General features: G+C 38.6%; 1 protein-coding gene across 2 annotated transcripts; it reads left to right on the plus strand.

Moving 5' to 3' along the window:
- Positions 1-12291: 12291 nt before the first annotated feature.
- Positions 12292-19938, plus strand: LOC149221611 (DNA replication licensing factor MCM4-like). Of its 2 annotated transcripts, XM_089385155.1 has the most exons (23): positions 12292-12478; positions 12578-12728; positions 13752-13851; positions 14969-15133; positions 15261-15434; positions 15587-15641; positions 15747-15875; positions 16167-16248; positions 16339-16471; positions 16573-16644; positions 16736-16876; positions 16960-17073; positions 17182-17394; positions 17505-17603; positions 17742-17902; positions 17995-18091; positions 18190-18351; positions 18501-18581; positions 18741-18819; positions 19014-19150; positions 19247-19297; positions 19451-19557; positions 19698-19938. In XM_089385155.1, the coding sequence occupies exons 1-22, from the start codon at positions 12442-12444 to the stop codon at positions 19523-19525; spliced, it is 2508 nt and encodes an 835-aa protein (XP_089241281.1). In that variant the 5' UTR covers positions 12292-12441; the 3' UTR covers positions 19526-19557; positions 19698-19938. The 2 variants fall into 2 exon arrangements, with proteins under 2 accessions (XP_089241281.1, XP_089241280.1); XM_089385154.1 differs by having other exon boundaries at positions 19451-19938.
- The last annotated feature ends 958 nt before the right edge of the window (positions 19939-20896 follow it).

Below are 20896 nucleotides of genomic sequence, written 5' to 3' on the forward strand. Positions count from 1 at the left end.
TGTTTTCATCTGTTTAAGGAGAATTCTTGAGACTCTCTTGCTCTCCTTAGCTCCTCACCAGTCTGATCTATCCATTCACTCAATTTAAAGCATCAAAACGATTGCCTTCCTTGCCCCAATCAGAACTTTGCAGAAACTGTGCCTCATCCCTAGACCCAAATTTGCCTTTCCCTTTTTCCAACAAAACCCCCAAAAACTCAAATCAAACCCTTGTACTTCATACCTAGCCTAAAATTAGCTTTTATTTCAGTCATCTCGAGCCCCATCGCTTGTCTTTTGCTGAGATCGACCCGGAGAGAGCTCTCTCCTATCCTCGTAGGGCTAGCTACGAGGCTGAGCATGGTTTGATGTTGAACCTAGAAGCTTGCCTTTTCACCCTGAGGTAAATCTAGGCTCTAACACCTCCAAAAAAGACCAAATAAAAACTCACACTTACAAAACACAATTTGCAGGCAGGCTTAAGGAACTAAGGCTAAGCTTAGAACCCCATCCACTTTAAGGTTTCTTTTTGCTACATGGATACCCTCATTCATGAGGGGGTATGTCTTCTTGTTGTTGTGCGTATGGACATGAATAAATGATTTGGAGTGAAAAATTCCTAACACATGATAAATCATTTTTACAATAGCTTGGACTTTGATGTCAGAGGCAAGAGAACCATTGATAAGGTGGTGCAAAAGAATGGTAGAGTCACCAATCATAATGAGATCTTGAATGTTTCCTCTTCGTAGCCATAGAGAGACCTTGTAGAAGTGCATAGGCTTCTACTTGGTTGTTTGTGGCAATTCCTAAATACCAAGAGAAGGGGTATTCCAATTGATCCTCGAGGTGATAAATTACTCCCTCGCCCCGCTGTTGTCACCCCTCACAACCATAGTTTTAAAAGTAATGAACGTTCACTTTAAATGTGGGAGCTAGATGTAGATGTGTATGGTTCAAATAGGAGGAGGATCTACTCCCTATCTTTTTGAGGCCACAATGGATTTAGATACACAAAAAATTAGAACCAAACAATAATAAAAAACCCTTGCCACACTACAACTCTCAACTGGGGATAACATGTGTTGCTAATGAACCTCTTTTGTTTGTTTGGTATACTAGAGGAACCTAGCAGCCCACCTAACACGTAACTACTAGTAAACATTTAGGGGTCTATAACCTGTCCTCCTCTCTGTAAGATAGGTCGCAAACAAGGGGATTTGAACCTTGGATCTCTCAGTTTTCGTGGATTTCACATTACTTCAATACCCAATTGAGTTGCCCCCTCCCCCTCCCCCCAAGGCCCAATGAAACTTTTTTTAAATGAATTTATTTTTTTTCTTTTTTGAAGAAACCTCTTAAAAGATTTCAAAGGTTCCCATTTTGATGCAATGGTGTTCACAACATTATAGAGAGTAAAAAGCTCATATTAACAAATCCAACAAGTATATGTTTCATTAACTTAAATAATGACTCGTCTTCTATGCTTAGTAGGTATTATGGCTAATTTATCACAAGCTTAAATAGTGTAATCAATGTTGGTTATGTTAGATGATGCTTAACACTTTATAACTAGAATTTCTCATTTCAATATTCCTTTAACTTAAATGAGATTAATCATAAAATTTTTCCCAATAACTAAGTTTACTCAAATTATTACTCCATTTACAAAGCATTGACAAATATTACACCTTATAAACTAATCACAAACCTTTTCTCTTTTATTTCATAAACCCTTTTCCCTTTTATTTTATAAACCCTTTCTCTTTAATTAAATATAAAAAACTACAATCTAACATATAAAATATCATTTTTAAAATTTAACAACATAACATTTAAATTATTCAATATACCCCTATTATAAAAATTAAAAATAAAAATATTAACAAAATCTCATATATATATTACTTTAATTAACATAAAATAAATAGCAAAACTTCCTACATCAATTTGGTTATTTAATTATTGTAATTTTAAAATTAAATTATTATAATCAAACACTACAAAACTAAAAACAATTAAAAAATGTAATATCAATAATCTCAAAACTTTAACAAAAATATCTATCTAATTAAACTATCATAATCATATTATATTGGAAATTTATGGTTATCAACGCCATTTTCCACCATTCAAACTATCTTTTTATTTTTCTCACTATTCACTTCCCTGTCATATTCAGACCTCCTTATTCATCATGTATACATGTACGAGCTTCACCTAAGATTTGAAATTAATTAAAGATTAATTTAAGACGAGCAATATGAAGCTAAATCTAAAATTATTAAAATTAAAATTTCACAAAGATCATGTGCTATTTATGGTGTATCAAAAATAAAAAACGAAAAACATAAATTTTGATTAAAACTTATCACCCCAATTTATGAATTTAATATAGTGTAATGCAACTAGTTGTTAGTGAGATTTTTGAGAAGTTTTTTTTGGTTTTTTTTGTTTAATTTGTTTAAAATTTTGTAAAAAATTATTGAAATCATAAGTTTTGATATATAATCTTTGCATAATTTAAGCGTTTTAGGGGTTTTTCAAGTTGTTGAATCCATATATACAATCAAAAACTTAGTTTAAATAATACAAATCAAGATTTCAACTCAAATTTTTCTGCCAAATTAAGACACCAAAATATCCAAAAAATCACACTAAAAACAACTCCATAATATAATCACAAATTTAATAACATTCAAATTACTTTTCACAATAATATTAATAAACAACAAACACAATTTAATAGAAAAAATATAAAATATCATACCTACCCTCTTCTTAATAGAGAGGGTGAGAATGACCGCAATTGTGTTACTTTGTGCAATGAAGTGACCACACTAATATCCTTCCAATATGGTGTCGGATTTAAACTCTTCCTCAATGTAGAGGATGAGAATGGCTACACATCCGGTTAAACTACGTGGATATTTAGTCGCAATTGTAAATATTTAAAATTATGAAACAAAGAAAGATGAAGTTTAAGTTTTGAGAGTTATTTTATTTTTTCATTTGTAATAGTGATAAGAATATTTAAAATTTATTAAATTTTTGTTATTTATATAATATTTATTATTAATGGAGAAAGTGGAGGTAATAAATTACAAGTTTGGGGTGTAGTGCCTCAACGGAGCTCGTGAACTATGGCAGTCTAGGGTTTTCGACAAACCCTACCACGGCAGGAGTACATGTGCGGTAGACCTCTAATGCAGCGACGTAGACTCTCGAGCGCTGGTTCAGACGCTCTGACGGATTCTATGTAATGAATATTCAGATGGGGGAGGCCACAGGGCCTCCCCCCACAGGCAATAACGAAAACAGAAATCCCAACTGGAATACCAATGAAAATGAAAAGCCATCGTCCGGAACAGCGATACCACCGCAGAATCAATCCGCCCAGCAGCAGGAGGCAGAAGATTTGAACAAAGGGCGGGAGAAGGCCTCCACAGGAAATGCAGAATCCATGAAAGCGACATCGTCCACATGCAAGCCCTTAGCAGCAGATCGACCCAAGATCGACTTACCAAGCCATCGAATCAACGCCCAAATACAGTTTATGAAGGATCATGCGCTTATAGGTAAATTCATTGGTTTCTGGCCGACCGAGAAAGCCTTGCAGGGATGGATTGCTTCAAAATGGAAACCAAAAGGACATGTTACCCTACAGCGAGGGCCAAAAGGTTTCTTCAATGCTATATTCAACTACATCGAAGACAGGAATAGAATCATAGACGATGGCCCTTATTTCTTCAATACAACGGGTCTGTATTTAAGGGATTGGATTGAAATAATCCAGATAAAGAGGACTTCAGTTGGGTGCCAGTTTGGATTCGAATGTACTCTCTGCCTCTGGAATATTGGGATGAAGAATTGCTAAAAGCCATTGGCATTGGACTAGGAGAATTAATAAAGATTGCAGAGGAAACAAAGCTCCGAAGGTACACCTCGTATGCTCGCATCTGCGTTTACATGCAGCTTGGCAAAGCCCTCATGGATTCGGTAAGCCTTCTTCATGATTATTTTGAATGGATTCAACCCATAGATTATGAACATGTGCCCTTCAGATGTAGAAAATGCCATGCTTGTGGCCATCTATTCCGCGACTGTCCCTTAAACGCTTCCCTCAAAACAAGTGATAACTCAGAGAAGTCTGATTCTGAAGGATTCACCAAGGTCACAAATCGAAAGAAGCATGCCAAAAAGCGCCCACCTGTCCTCAAAAACCCCTTGCCCACTTCCTCTGCACCCTCCACTAGTAATAGCTTTGATATTTTGTCACAACATTCCATGCCTGAAGCAGATCTGTCCAAACCTGTTGAACCATCCACCATGCCATCCACCTCACCTCAACTTAATGAATCTAGTATACCTTTGCATAATCAGAAAATTGATCAAAAGAGAGCAGCCTCTTCATCCATTCCCATCCAAGAGACAGATATAGTCCTATGGCAGGCAAAAGGAATGGACATCGACAACTTTTTATTAGATCCAGCCAAGACAACTAATTCAATGCCTGAGAGCAGCCAACATAGCCACATGGACGAGGAACCAGAGAGCTTTGACCTTGGAGACCTAGACATCTTCGGTCTTGAACAAGCTTGCAGAAAGAAAGAGTTTGATAAAATTCTGGATAGGCAGCTCGAAAATTTGGAAGTAGTCCTATCAAGAGTGCATCAACAGAGAACCAGGCATACAACCAGGCAACATTTGGGACGGGAAAAATAACCACAAAGATAGCAAGAAAAGGGGAAGAAAGACAGATTTGCAAAGAACCATCATCATTGGGGAAATGTTGGTGGAGTCCGGAAGATATTCCAAGTTAACTAAGTACTATAGGCCGTTACCCACTGGTCAGCCATGAAGCTCATCTCATGGAATTTAAGAGGGCTCAACAGCCCTGTGAAATATAAAATGATAAAAAACATGATACAACATGGAAAACCACAAATCTTCTTCATGCAAGAAACAAAATGTAACAGTAATACATTGGGTTCTATTCTATCTAGAGCTTGGCCAACATGTCACTCAGTTGCGTGGATGCTTTTGGTGCCTTAGGAGGACTCGCCATCGCATGGAATATGCAGGCTATCTTACTCACAGACTTTCATGCCTCCCATCATCTCATACAGGCCACTTTCCATATCATAGGAACTAATATACATGGTCATCTGTCAAATGTATATTTTCCTAAGGACTCATTACAAAAGATTATGCTGCTCAACACATTAGAAGCTCTCAGTGCCACCAAAACACACCCACTATGGATCACAGGTGGGGATTTCAACATGATTACTAAACTGGAAGAGAAAAAAGGAGGTAGAGTAAAACTGGACAATGAAAGCAGCCACTTCAGAGACTACATACAAAACAACTGGCTAATAGATTTACCATTCAATAATGGAATCTATACTTGGAATAACAAAAGGTCAGGATCCCAACAAATTGCATCTTGGCTAGATAGATTTCTCATTTTAGACAATGCCATTCACCTGGGCGGAGACATCACAGCCTCAATCTTGCCTCTGTCAGGCTTGGAACATTGGCCCATTTCACTTCAGTGGAAAAGACCAGGAGACTCTACCAGAAGGCCTTTCTGATTTGAAGCTTTTTGGCTCTCTCATCCAGACTTCAAAAACATAGTCAAACAACTTGGGAAAATTTTACTCCTCCTGAAGGATCAATCATGTATCAATTCCAACAACGATTAAAGAATCTCAAACGGCAAATCAAGCATTGAATCATTCCACCTTTGGAAATATTTTTCAAGCTCAAAAAACACTTGAGCAAGGAATGATTGAGCTCCAGCAGAGAATTATCGAGGAAGGGAGAACCAAAACACTAGAAAATCAAGAACAAGATCTTCTTACTCAGCTAGAAGACAGAAGGAAGCAAGAGGAGGTACTTTGGAAACAAAGATCGAGAATCATAAGGTTAAAAGAGGGGGGAAGGAATACCAAATTCTTTCATCGCACCACCATCTAGAGACGAATGCATAATAACATTGCACAAATTCAGAATCAACAGGGAGGAAAAAAGGAGGAACATGATGACATTGAGAGAGAACTCCTCACCCATTTTAAATCTTTACATCAAGAGCCTCAAGTAAACAGGCAACCGACCATAAACAAAATTCTTCAGCATGTGCCAAAAATTATAATAGAAGAGCACATTCAGCTATTACTTCGACCGGTCAGTCTTCTGGAAGTCGAATCAACAATAGCTCAACTGAAAGATGGGAAAGCCCCTGGACCTAACGGATTTACCTCCAACTTTTTCCATCACTTCGGGGATCTCATCAACCTAGAGGTTTGGAAAGTTGTGGAAGAATCTCGGACTATGCATTGGCTTCTTCCATCTCTAAATGCAACATTCATAGCTCTCATCCCCAAAGAAGACCAGCCAAATACTCTGAAGAAGTTCAGGCCCATAGCACTCTGCAATGTTATATACAAAATCATATCGAAAGTCATCACCAACAGACTCAAGCTGCTGCTCCCCATACTAATCTTGCCAGAATAATCAGGATATGTGGAGGGACATCAAATCCTAGATGGCATAATTCTGACACATGAGATCATTCACTCCCTAAAGCACAACAAATAGGCAGGTATGCTTCTCAAAATTGACTTATCTAAAGCATTTGACAAATTAAGCTGGACATATATAAAACAAATGCTTACAGCCTTTGGCTTCAGCCCAACCTGGGTCAGATGGGTTATGAATCTCATATCATCCACCCTTTTCTCCATCTTGGTAAACAGCATCCCCTCTCGCCCCTTCTCCCCCTCTAGAGGCATTCATCAAGGTGATCCCCTCTCCCCTTTTCTTTTTGTCCTCATGGCAGAAGGCTTAGGTCGTCTTATAAAGCATGCTCTTCATTCTCAAAACCTTAGAGGCATTTCTGTCCATGAAACCTCTGCCATCACTCATCAACAATTCGTGGATGATAATATGTTGTTTGGGCACCCTTCAGTCCAAGAAGCTCATACACTCAAATCCCTGTTAGATACCTTCTTTTAGGCTTCAGGAACTACCATTAACATTGTTAAGTCTCAAATCTTCTTCTTTCATACTCCCTCAGTAACACAAAGAAATATAGCTAGAATCCTAGGTTTTACTGTCGCCAGTCTTCCCTCCAAATACTTGGGCGCACCATTGATCGACTTTGCTATAAAGCACACATCTTGGCATTTACTCCTAGAAAAACTTGAAGGCCACCTATCTTTATGGACTTATAGAGCCTTGAATATGGCAAGCAGGCTCGTTCTTGTTAAAGCGGTAATACAAACTATGCCTCTATACCTTTTCTCTGTTCTCGCAGCGCCGAAATGGGTGCTTGAAAAGATCAAGGACATACAACGCAACTTTCTATGGGGATCATTAGGGAAAAATTGCAAATGGGCCCTAGTGAAATGGTCGACAGTTTGCACACCAAAAAGGTAGGGAGGCCTTGGATTGCGGGATCCTTAACATAGTAACATAATGATGGGGGCAAGACTATGGTGGCAATGGCTATCAGCCCCACACACACCATGGGCCAAATTATGGGTTGCAAAAGATGCAAATAATCGACTGCTGGAAGAGCTTATCAGACTCACAAATAATGATGCAGGCTCTCTAATTTGGAATGCGACAAAACAACACAGGGCAATGATACAACAACACAGTTTTTGGGAGATTAGAGATGGTGGCACTGCCCGATTTTGGGTTGACTCATGGCAACAATGACCCAAATTATTAGAAGCCATCCATCCCCAAAATCTTGAGGAACATGCTATTCATCAGAATGAAAAAGTCTCTTAGCATTGGACTTAACATATCAATTAGGGATACAGGCAATGGAAAAAGGCAGAACAGATCATTCATCAAGAAACGGAGGACTTCTACAATGCAATGAACATAGATCTCAACAATAGGAAAATCAGATATTCAGACAAAAAAGACATTTTAAGATGGGGATACACCCCGTGGGGAATTTTATCAACTAAGGAGGCATATGGGTTGACGATTCACACTCAGGAACCCGTGGACCCAGTCTGGGAACGTATGTGGACCCCTGGAATATGGCCCAAAGTATCCACTTTCATATGGCTGCTTTGTCATAGAAGAATTCTCACATGGGATAATCTCATTAAAATAGGGTTCCAAGGACCCTCATACTACCCCAATTGCAATCAGCAAAGCGAAACCATTTAGCACCTCATGGATTCACGCAACTTGGCCAACAAATTATGGGAAAAACTTAGCTTCAGGTGTCAAAGAACCTACAAAATTTTAGGGGACATTATCAGCACCATCCGTAACTAGGCCTCTGCTCCCTACAACAGTAAGCTACTAAATTCCCTATGGCAAATCCTTCCGGATCTGCTTCTTTGGACAATTTGGAAGGCAAGGAATAAGAGAATATTTAAGAAACAATGCACTCCCTTGGACATCATTTGGAGCAATTTATGCCAGAATATTCAAGAAACCTTGGCTCTCCAGAAATGGCAGGCAGATGATCTTCCCACTCAAGCACAAGAACATAATATTTAGGAGAATTGGAATATCTAGATTCCGCTAGTTCAGGATGATCTCAACATCTCTACCACCACTTCTAGGCCTTCCACTCAATGGAATCCCCCTCCAATAGTATGATTAAATTAAACTTTGATGGTGCCTCAAAAGGCACCCTAGGCAAGGCAGGCTATGGAGGCATATTTAGGAATCATGAAGGCACCCCTCTTTTAATTTATTTTGGATCAATTGGCTGGTATACGAATAACTCAACAGAACTGGAAGGACTATGGTAGGGACTTTGTTTGGCTCATCAACACAATTTTCACCCTGTTATAATCGAAGGGGATTCCTAAATCCTCATCAACATGGCCAATCAAATTCAACTGGGGACCCTGGCTTCTAAAGTGGCTACTAGTTGGAGACTGGTGGCTCATTTAGAACTCATTGAGCAATGGTTAAAAAACAGAAGAGCTCTCACCTTCAATCATGTCAAGAGGGAAGGCAACAAGGTTGCTGATCTTTTGGCAAATACAGGGGTAGACAACGATCAAGTACTCAAATCAGGATCCCTCACCATTCTTAATGATAGCACTCAATTACAGGAATGCACTGCCCTGGTGCACAAAGAAGCAAAACTCTCGGATGCGGGTGTTCACAAGGGATGATGTGATGGCAGAGAAAAGGGCCGTCAAGTGGCATAGCCACAGAGCCACCCGTAAGCTCACACATAGCGTAATAAAACTATCTCATAACATTCATAAATGCCATTCAATGCGGCACTCAAACCAACTTACCAGTGCCATCCTGCCTTGGCTCTGCATCATGGAGATATCAGGTGCTATTCGGCCCACATCCTCGTCTGTTTCTGCTCCTCTGCCTCTGAATTGCAAGTGCCCCCTAGCTGTCATGGAGCCAAGCACCCGCACGACAATAGGTAGGCGATGCAACATTCTCTGTTGTATAGAATTCGGAAAGGGAAACCACTACTCACAGAGCCTGGTATGCAACCTGACCCTCGCTTCTGAGCCATCTGAGCCTTTTGCCTTTGATTTCCACTCAGTGCCTCTTTCTCACAATCAGTCCCTTTCTCCCCATGCCATTATGCCTCAACTGCGCCAACAAATGCGTAGCAGAAGGGGCAGCAACAGAGGCAGAATGCTCCATTTTGCGCCCTCAACGGTCTCTGACTCCTCCTCCCCCTCGTCAAATTACTTCTCAGCTCATTATCCTGATACATGCAGTGGCAGAGGTCACCCTCGCGTTGTTCGCTCCCAGCCTTCGCAAACCTGTCCATCAGCTACTGCTCTCCCTTCCAGCTCTCAGCACTCCAACCATGCAGCTCAATTCACATACCAATGCTCTCTGGATCGACCTCTTATCAAGGCCACCATTACAATCACGTTTCAGGAGGAACCGACACCGCTGAAGGACGTCCCACTCACGCAATGGAGAAGAATGATACTGCTCAGGGTGAGCCATCTGCAGCAGAGCAAAATTGAGAAACTCTGGCGAAGGAAGACACGGGTAAACTGTCGAAAGACGAAGATGACCTCGATGTCTACAGGTGTTTAATTCTTGAAGAACACCCGTCAGCACCAAATGACAACTAAATCAACACGCGTCTTCAAATTTCAGGTTCCCGGCACCCAATGCTATGGGTTTATTTTTGCATTTTTGAGCAAAATAGTTAGTTTTGAAACTGATTTCAATAGAATATCGCTCTATGTTCACACGCTGGTTTCCCCTGCGAGGGCAGTAAATTCATTTTGGATTGGATTGGTTTCCCTCTTCTGGGCAGTCTTCGTTTTGTTTTTGTTGCAATATGCCATGGACCTTGGCTAAGAATTGCAGAGGCCAGAGCCTCCTTCTATCATTTTGTTACAGTAATAGATTTTAGACATACATACAAAAAAAATATTTATTATTAATAGAATAACCCTTAATTTTATCTAGAGATATATAATTAAATTATAAACTTAAATTTATTTTAGTTCTAGAATTAAAATATCATGAGATAAATTATAAATTTTAAAAAATCATGAATTATCAATAATAAATTAATAAAATTTAGATTTCATATATATATATATATATGGCAAAAGTATAAGTTGTTTGAAGCCAAAAAAAAACCCACCAATGATGTGTATATATATATAAAATTTGACTGAGTCGAAATGTTTATAGGCACGACATTACAACATTTTTACCATATCGAGTTAGTTGGAGAGCGCCTCTCCGTGTAATAATTCAACTGAGAATGACCACACATTAAACTACATGGATACTTAGCCGCAATTATAAATATTTAAAATTATAAAAGAAAGAATGATCAAGATTAGGTTTTTAATTTTATCTCATTTTTAATTTTTAATAGTGATGAAGAATATTCAAAATTTATTAAATCTTGGTCATCCACATAATATTTATTATTAATAGAACAACTCCTAATTCCATATAAAGACACATAACTAACTTATCAACTTAAATATATCTTAACTTGGGAATTAAAAAACATGACTTTTAAAAAACTATGAACGACCAATAGTAAATTAATAAAATTTTAGACCTCAATTATAATTATAATTATAATTATATATCTATCTATCTATCTATATATATGTATATAGCTCTTGGGGTCAGGCCAAGTAAATATGGCCGAGGGGTGTGACCCCCTTCGGGTGGGGTCCACCCTAGAGGTGATCTATGGATGTAGCGGCTACCCAGTGACCACGGGTATCCGCGAACCACACTGAAATATATATATATATATATACACACACACACACATTGTTGGCAAAACCATGGGTTGTTTGGAGCCAAAAAATCGCCATATATATATATACGTATATTATTGGCAAAACCATGGGTTATATATATAAATAATTTGACTGAGTCGAAATGTTTACATGGTAGACAACATTTCTACCATATTGAGTTGGAGAGCGCCTCTTGTGTAATAATTCCACTGAGTCAAAATGTTTACAAAAAAATACAAGGTCCACTGAGTCAAAATGTTTACAAAATAATACAAGGCCCAATGAGTCAAAATGTTTACAAAATAATACAGGGCATTGTCTTTACGATATTGAGTTGGAGAACACCTCTCCTAATAACTTGATTGAGTAAAAATATTTACAAGACATGGCCATTACAACCTTTCTACCATACAACATGGCCATTACAACCTCTCTACCATACTAAGCTCGAGAAAGCCTCTTCATCTAACAAAATATAAAAAATCACTTCAGCACAATAATAAATTATATTGAAATCTACAAAATAAGATACCAAAATCAACACACCACCTTAAATCATCTCAAAACCCTTTGAATAAAAACAACCCAAAAAAATAAATAAATATAAAAATTGCAACCATTGTACTAATACCAAAACCATCTTAAACAATCCCTTGAAACCCTGGACACAAAACCACCTTAACATAATCTCAAAACTAATAAAACAAATACTTCATTAAAAACATATTTTCTGGCTCAATTCCAAACCAGATAGAAGTCATAATCCTCGGCTCTTTTTAATTAAGAACGCATCCTCATCCTAAGCCCCTTTGGCCACCAGAATCTGGTGACCCTATCCTTAGTCGGACCTGCTGACATCCCGTTACATGCCACGCTGGAGGGAACACGCGGATTCCAGTCGAAATATACATGCCAGGATGAAAGGAACACGTGCATTCCAGTCGAAATGTCCATGACACCGTGGAGTGTACACGTGCATTCCCGCCAGAAATTTTGGCGGGAAAGTAGTTTTCCCGCCAAGGAGGCGCGGGAAAAAGCTCCATCACACTCCCTGCCCAGCTCTTCACAAACTGCATCGGGGAACAGGCAAAACTTACGAAGCATTCATTTAGATTTGTGCGAGCTCTCCTTAAATCACCCATTTGGCAGCTTGGGAGCTGAAGTTATTTTGACATTTTCACCTTCTTAAGATTTGCAGCTTGTCTTGATGGACAGCGTATCTTCCCCTATTCCGCACACAGATGGTAAGTTTCTACCATACCCACAGAACGAAAATAATTTTATTCGGCAGAATGAGCTTCAGGGGATTTAAGATCTTCAAGACTTGCATTTGTGATTCGCAGGGCATTCGTCAAGAGATTCGAGTCCCCTCCGCAACTCCGAGGGCCCGAACGAGCGCGGCGGTCGCAGACGCAGATCAGGAAGCCTCTCGTCTGGATACAGCACTCCGCTTCAATTCGGAACTCCTGTAACCCCCAGAAGTGTCAGAGGAACGTATCCCTTTTCAGCACGCTATATGTTTTAGCTTTTCTTTAAAAGATGGAAACTATTTTGGGTTTTCTGCATGTATTTTTTTCATTGGTAATCATTAGTATGTAAAACTTCGCAATTTTATATCATTAGGTTTGTTTGGCTGTCTGCTTGGTGATGTAACGTCTGGGCTGTAACAAGGCCATCCATAGGTCCAATGTACACATAGATGCTTCTAGTTACAGAGCACCCACCCCCAATTTGCAGCTGCCCTCAAAATCTCAGTGTCTTTAAGAGAGTCACGTCTCCTATCTTCAGCTTGGGTATCAGTGGCACTTCTCTGAGTTGTATTTTCGATCAAGCCAGAACGTGGCTATTAGTACCTTACTAAGGGCTTTTTCTCTACCAGGTGCTGAAAGCCTGGGTAACCTGGTTTTTGGGTCGAATCTTATGAAACAACATAGATTGATTTAAATTCCAGATCTATTAAGCATTCCGAAAGATAAAAAAAAATAGGTGTAAATCTCTGGCTCACAGTGACCCTCCTCTGAGTTCTCTTTCGATCAAGCCAGAATGTGGCTTTCAGTAACTTACTAAGGGCTTTTTCTCGACCAGGTGCCAAATTCCTTTCTCAACTCGAAAACCTGGGTAACCTGGTTTTGGGTTGAATATTATGAACTGCCATAGATTCATCTTATTTCCTGATTTATTAAGCATTCCAAAGGATTAAAAAAAAGTATAAAACTCTGGGGTTTTAAACAACTGTGTTAATGCTTGAGAGGAATTTATGCTATTTTATTTTGTTTATTTAGGTCTACATTTTTTTAGTGACAGGTGTTTTCTTCCATTTTAGTTTGTGCATGTATGTTTTACAACCCATCTCATCCACCCCATGCTGTAAGAACGCTCGGGACTATCCTCGTCTGCATTTATGTTAACCCATCTCATCCACCCCCGGTTGTAAAAACACTCAGGACTGCCTACTTTTGCATTTCTAGTCTTTACTGTTGCTTTTATATATGAATGGAAATCCTTTACTTGTCACAGACCTTCGTATTATAACTATCGCAATGATGTCAGTAGCTCTTCGACAGGCAGGCGTCCAAGACAACCGGTCACTCCCACAAGTGGAGGGGAAAATGCAGATGTAAGTCTCTCTGCTATCTAATAATCCTATTTTCAAGTCAATGCTTTTAATCTTATTATCTACTGAAACAAAAGGAAGTAGTTACTTTTGAGTTTCTCTACTATCTATCAATCTTATTTTGTAAGTTAATGCATTTAATCCTTACTATCCACTGAAACAAAAGGAAGTAATTACATGCTTGTGAGCATGTGCTGGAGTTTTTTAATCAGCAAGTTTTTTGAATCTATAGTATATAGACTGCATACTCCTTGAGCAGATCATTAAAACTCTCGGGTAGGGGGTGAAAGCATTCTCCCCATAGGAAATTCACATTCATATGCATAACATTGCTTGCGTACTTGGTTATCTCTCAAGCACTGATATTGTGCTTTATTTGCCAATTAGCTCTGATTAGAAAGTGTCAAATGGCTCTATCTACTGAAACAAAAAGAATTAGTTCCTTCCTTCTGAGCATGTGCTAGAATGTTTTAGTCACCAAGTCTTTTGAATATATAGCATAAAGTGCATACTGTTCAAGCAGATATTTAAATTCTCCGGCGGGGGTGAAGGCATTCTTCCCATTAGAAAATCACTTTCACATGCATAACAGTTGTTTGCATTCTTGGTTGTCTGTCAAGCACTGATATTTTCCTTCACTTGCCATTAGTTCTCATCAAATGGCTACTATATTGTAAATGTTCTAGTATATATTCTTTGAGATCAAAGTCTGGGTTGTAAGCAATGACTAAAGCCAAAGCCAGAGGGGGTAAGGGAATACTATTTTTTTTATATTTCAAAAATTGGATGATATGGTAAAGGTTTGACCAAGATATAGCTTTAGCACAATCGGTAGTTGTCAGTTAGCAACCCCACTTTGAATGTCTGCAAGTAATTATTCAAAAAGAGGAGGTGATGGTCAATAATATTCAGTACATTCATAAGATTATATAATCACAATTCATTTCATTGAACGTTGATGCCAACTAGCGTTACAAATAGGGAGGTAACTTGCTGACAATTACAAATAGGGAGGCGTTTATTGTATATTATTGTCAATTTAGATGATCATTTTTCCCCCGTGGGAGGCAGTGGGCACAATGTTAACTACGTAGCAAACATTCTGTGTTGGTATATGCAGATGCATCAATCTTCTGAGGGCGATCTTGATGGGAACCCTCCTATGCTTGTCTGGGGGACTAACATCAGTGTTCAAGATGTTAATCAAGCAGTTCAGCGTTTTCTTAGGAATTACAGAGATGATCCTTCAGATCTTGAGGGAAAATACATGCGCATTTTAGAGCAGGTCATAATTGTTTGTTCTTTTTATTTTTAATCGTTCTCCACTTATTAACAGGTTTTACCTGTTATATATTCTTTGGGTGGATGCCATATATTTTGTGTTGACTGCATTTAATTGACGACCCCTGCAGACAATGGAGGTAGAGGGCGATTCTTTGAATGTTGATGCAATGAACATCTTGGATTACGATGAAGACCTTTATGGGAAGATGGTTAGATACCCCCTTGAAGTTCTTGCTATTTTTGATATAGTTTTAATGGATGTTGCTGTCCGCCTTAAACCTTTGTGGGAGAAGCACATACAGGTAGGTGGACTGCAATCCTCCCAAGTTTCATGTGTCAAGTCTATATCTCATTTTTAGCCTATTGTTTCATTTGTATGGTGCTTTCAAATTGACCGCTGTATAAAATTGTATAAAATATTTATGCATATTTACACAACTGCTTTTGTATTCAGGCAAGAATATTCAATCTCAAAGATACTGTTAACATGCGAGATTTGAATCCCTCGGGTATGCTCTGGTGACTAGTGCATTTTTTTTCTATGCTTTCTAATCTTTGTTCTATGCCACTTCTTGGTAGAAACTAATCCCATCTGCGTTGGCCTTGAAATCTAGATATTGAGAAAATGGTTTCAGTGAAAGGGATGATTATACGATGCAGCTCGATAATTCCAGAAATCAAAGAGGCATTTTTCAGATGCCTTGTCTGTGGCTATGCTCCAACACCAGTGCCCGTTGATAGAGGTACTCATCTGTTTGAGTGCAACTATAATTTTGTTTTGTCGTTATAGTTTTTGACTGTAACTTGCGTTTTTCTTTATTTTACAGATGCTTGCGTAGAATAGAGTTTATACTAAAGGTCAAACAATTCAATTTTAGAGTGATGTCTCAATGTTCATGAATTCATGCCATTGAAAGCAGTTCTCGACCTCTCTTAGTGAATACTGCTCATTGTCTATGGACATGGTTATGTCTCAAAAGAGGTTTAAAAATGTATTTGGAAACTCATGTCTTAACTTTTAACCTGACTACCAGGTCGAATTGATGAACCTACTCGATGTGGAAGGCCAGAATGTGCTGCTATGAACTCCATGACTTTGGTTCATAATAGATGCAGGTAATTGTCAATATAGCTGAGTTTAACAGTAATCTAGTTGTTGAATTTGCACTATTACAACATTCTCCTTCTCATTTATTTTGGGGTCAGGTTTGCTGACAAACAGATCGTAAGGCTGCAAGAGACCCCTGATGCCATTCCAGAGGGGGAAACCCCACATACAGTCAGCTTGTTAATGCACGACAAACTAGTTGATGCTGCCAAACCTGGTGATAGAGTTGAGGTATAACGGAAATTTCATGCTGAGTGATCTAACAAATTGTTTTTAATAGAAAAATGTTGTTGTGAAAGGAGTTCTCATTATGACTTGTGAATCATTTGCAGGTAACTGGAATTTTTAGGGCCATGAGTGTTAGAGTAGGACCAAACCAGAGGACAGTCAAATCTCTTTTTAAGGTATAATCCTGTCCCATAGTTTTGCATGTCCTTTGAAATTTGTTCTTACGGTGTATTTTAAATGAAATTTCTAAATGTTGTTTGTTTGCAGACTTACATCGACTGCCTTCACTTGAAGAAGGCAGACAAGACACGACTGCAAGCTGAAGATCCAATGGAGCGTGATGCTACTAGTGACAGCTTTGCTTCTTTTCAAGAAGGCGATATTTCAGCCGCTCAGTATGAAGCCAAGGTATAAATTTATAGTCTTATCTTCACCTTTTCGCCGAACTAATGGATTTACTGAATCCATTAACATGCATTTCTGATTTGTAGGTTGAGAAGTTGAAAGAGCTATCACGACAGCCTGATATCTACGAGAAGTTAACCAGGTCGCTGGCTCCAAGTATCTGGGAGCTGGAAGATGTGAAAAAAGGTCTTTTATGTCAGGTATTATTCCTACCTGGCGCCTTTGTCTCTTTCATTTCTAGTAATTTCTTACATATGTATTGTGAATCGTGATCCAACTCTTGAAATGACTATTGTTGTTGGAAACAGCTTTTTGGGGGAACTCCAGTAAAGTTAGCCACAGGTGCCACCTTCCGTGGTGACATAAACATTTTGCTTGTTGGGGACCCAGGTACAAGTAAGTCTCAACTACTTCAGTATGTACACAAGTTGGCTCCTCGAGGTATTTATACAAGTGGCCGAGGAAGCTCTGCAGTCGGTTTGACTGCTTATGTGTCAAAGGATCCAGAGACTGGCGAAACGGTACGTTTAATGACTCTGATGTTTCATCATTGAATCTTTTAATAAGCAGTAATGAAATTGTCCCATCCATTTGAAATTCTGGATTATTAATTAGTTTTCGAATTTAATAGGTATTGGAAAGTGGAGCACTAGTATTGAGTGACAGAGGCATTTGTTGCATTGACGAGTTTGACAAGATGACAGATAGTGCTCGAAGCATGCTACATGAGGTGGGATTTCCCTCTTCAAATCAGTTGACTAAATATTATGCATTCGGTGGTTTTCTCTTGATGGAGCTTACCCACATTCTATTGTATTTGCTACACTTTTTTTTATCATTTCTTAATGTGTTATGCTATTTGATGCAGGTGATGGAACAGCAGACCGTGTCAATTGCCAAGGCTGGGATCATAGCATCTCTTAATGCCAGGACATCCGTGTTAGCCTGTGCCAACCCTAGTGGTTCACGCTACAATCCGAGATTTTCAGTCATTGACAATATCCAACTTCCTCCAACATTGCTCTCCAGGTAAAGTTTAGTCAGTGATGTGGACATAGTATGACTCATTACGGGGTTTGCTTGCTTTTCAAATCCACAAAATTAATGGTTTACACCTGCAGGTTTGATTTGATTTACTTGGTTCTTGACAAAGCCGATGAGCAAACTGATCGGCGCCTTGCAAGGCATCTTGTTGCATTGCATTATGAAGAGCCTGAGGTATGGAATTATGTCTATTGCTTGGGATGGCTTCATATGGTTCTTGGAGGACATTATTCCAATTTACATGACTGCAATTACATCATTTCTTGTTACAGGACCTAAGAGTGGACACATTGGATGTATCAACCCTAACTTCATATATCAGTTATGCAAGACAACACATACATCCCAAGATATCTGATGAGGCTGCGGAGGATCTTACCCATGGTTATGTTGAAATGCGTCGGAGGGGCAACTTTCCTGGCAGCAGTAAAAAGGTTAGCTGCACATATGTCCAAAATATTTACTGAAAATAGAGTCAAACAGAACTGTTGATCTCTCTCTCTCTCTCTCTTCAGCGTGATATTTAGACAAATAAAATTTTACATGTGCTAATTCCATTTTGGCCCCTTGATAAAATTTGCAGGTTATCACGGCAACACCTAGACAAATTGAGAGCCTAATACGAATTAGTGAAGCACATGCTCGTATTCGTTTCTCTGAGTGGGTAAGAAACCAACCTCATCTACAATAGAATTTGTGCATAGAACTATCTTCCCAAGTAAATCAAAGTGCACATGAGACTGTAAAATCAAGTATGTATATCTCGTATTGCCATGAAAATTGGAATTATATAAATCGTGCTTAACAGTGGTGGTCTGTCCAGGTTGAAAGGTGTGACGTGGCTGAAGCATTCAGGCTGCTTGAAGTTGCCCTTCAACAATCCGCCACTGATCATGCTACTGGTAAATTCTACAACTTTCTTGATAAAGGCGGTCAGTTTGCCTGGGTTTACAAATCTCTCATTATATAGGTCTTGAAACATGCCAGTTGCACTTGTATAGGATGGAACTATGCCTTAGTTGACTTTATATCCATTTATTCCAGGTCTAAGGTATACAGCAGTAATTTCAATGAATGCATTGTGTCATGGTGACAGGGACGATTGACATGGATCTCATTACAACGGGAGTTTCTGCCAGTGAAAGAATAAGGCGGGCTAATCTAGTTACAGCAGTCAGAAACCTTATCATGGAAAAGATGCAGGCTGGGGGACCATCTACTCGAACATCAGAGGTGACATATTCTCGACTGCTCTAGATAAGCAAAGCAGTGTACTGATTTTTGTTTTGTATTAAAAGCCTGACCTATGATATATGGATGAACTGGCAGATTTTGGAGGAGATGCGCAAGCAGGGATCAGTCGAAGTTCATCTTCATGATGTAAGGATGCTCTCTGTGTATTTGTAATTCAAGCATGACTACATGTACTGATTGACTTAATTGATTGCTTGTATGTGGTTGAAATGACTGTCTTTATTGGTTGGCTGCATTGGTATGCTCACCTTAATTAATTTATCTTTGGGTTTCTTTCAGATTCGCAATGCTCTTGGAACCCTCATGAGCGAGGGATTTTTAGTTCTTCATGGAGACATTGTCAGGAGAATCTGAGACACAAAGCAATCTTCCTAGAAAGTAGCAAGGTTGTATTTCACAGACCCATTTCATCTCTTACGCTGATGCCTTGTGTGATCCTCTTTTAAAGCTGATTGGTAATATTTCTAGGCAGTGTATCTGACATAATTGTCAGGCACCCTGAAATTCTTGTACTTTTTGATGGAAGCTCCCCTTACCAACTCAAAGGGGTACCAGAAAGGATGAAAAAAGCAAGTTGAGAAAAGCAGTGCTGAGAATGGTTGCGACAAACGAATGTAACATAGAAACATTTACCTCGTGAAGCCTTGATTTCTGAGCTTTGACTAGAAGATGAAAATGGGTATATCACGAGTCAAAGATGTGAACTCTTATATTATGCATTCTTCTGTAAACCAATTATACAGCATTTTCTCTTTTTATTGATTTCAGTCCTCAGTTCCTTGCATTATTCAATTGTCAAGTTAAAATTTTACCAAGTAATCTTTTGATTTGGGGGCCATAACCATAAAAGTTGTAAACTGTGTCATTTTAATCTAGTATGATATTGCCAAATGTATCAATTTATGCCACTGATTTTGTTTATTGATCATTAAGTTACTGAGATATCCATTCAGGCATGTATTGCTTGCCCCTGTTAGTATGATTTATGAGGATGGTTTGTATTGCTTAAGCTAAATGACATTTCCAGTTGATCAAAAACTTAGTTATTTCTAAAATTCAAATTGATTTTGAACTCTTAGAACCCACCAACGTTGTGATGACCATTTGCAGTTGAATATCCATGGTTTTTCCATGTATTTGGATAAAGTATTACTGTCTGAATTAAATGGGTATATTTTTACATTTGCAAAATATTATTCTTACCTTCAGTTTGGAAGGGTCCATTGATATATCTTCCCAGGATTGGTATAATATAGTGTGGCTATAACAAGGGGAAAAACTATATGCTTTATTCTTATTATTTAAAGGATTGCTTCTGATTATATATTGACGAGCTTCTTTGCCCCTTTATTTTCAAAACAATCTTCTTTGCCCCTTTATTTTCAAAACAATCGACAGCTGCATTCCTGCATTTGCCCCTTTATTTTCAAAACAAGACAGCTGCATTCCTGCATTTGCTCCTTTATTTTCAAAACAAGACAGCTGCATTCCTGCCTTATGCCACTTAGTTATTATGGATGGGGTAAACAAGTTGATTGTATATTTGAAAGAGAGCAGCAGTATTTAATCTTCCAAGATATTATAGTAGTGTTCTGCCATATTTTATGTAAAACCTGGAAAATTAAAATAGCCAACTAATTGATGTGGGACTAAACTTATCTTCAACTTCATTCATGACGTACATGCTTTAAGCCTGAAAGCTGTAACGATCCGAATTGATCTATT

The sequence above is a fragment of the Pinus tabuliformis genome, chromosome Q (assembly GCF_031772625.1).
Source record: "Pinus tabuliformis cultivar Carrire ecotype Pingquan chromosome Q, CPIR1, whole genome shotgun sequence".
NCBI classification, from domain to species: domain Eukaryota; kingdom Viridiplantae; phylum Streptophyta; class Pinopsida; order Pinales; family Pinaceae; genus Pinus; species Pinus tabuliformis.

Coding starts and splice junctions, on each gene's coding strand:
- LOC149221611 (XM_089385154.1), top strand. CDS start 12,442: ATGGACAGCGTATCTTCCCCTATTCCGCACACAGATG. Junction 16,249..16,338: donor TTGGTTCATAATAGATGCAG/GTAATTGTCAAT, acceptor TTTTGGGGTCAG/GTTTGCTGACAAACAGATCG. Junction 16,472..16,572: donor AACCTGGTGATAGAGTTGAG/GTATAACGGAAA, acceptor AATCATTTGCAG/GTAACTGGAATTTTTAGGGC.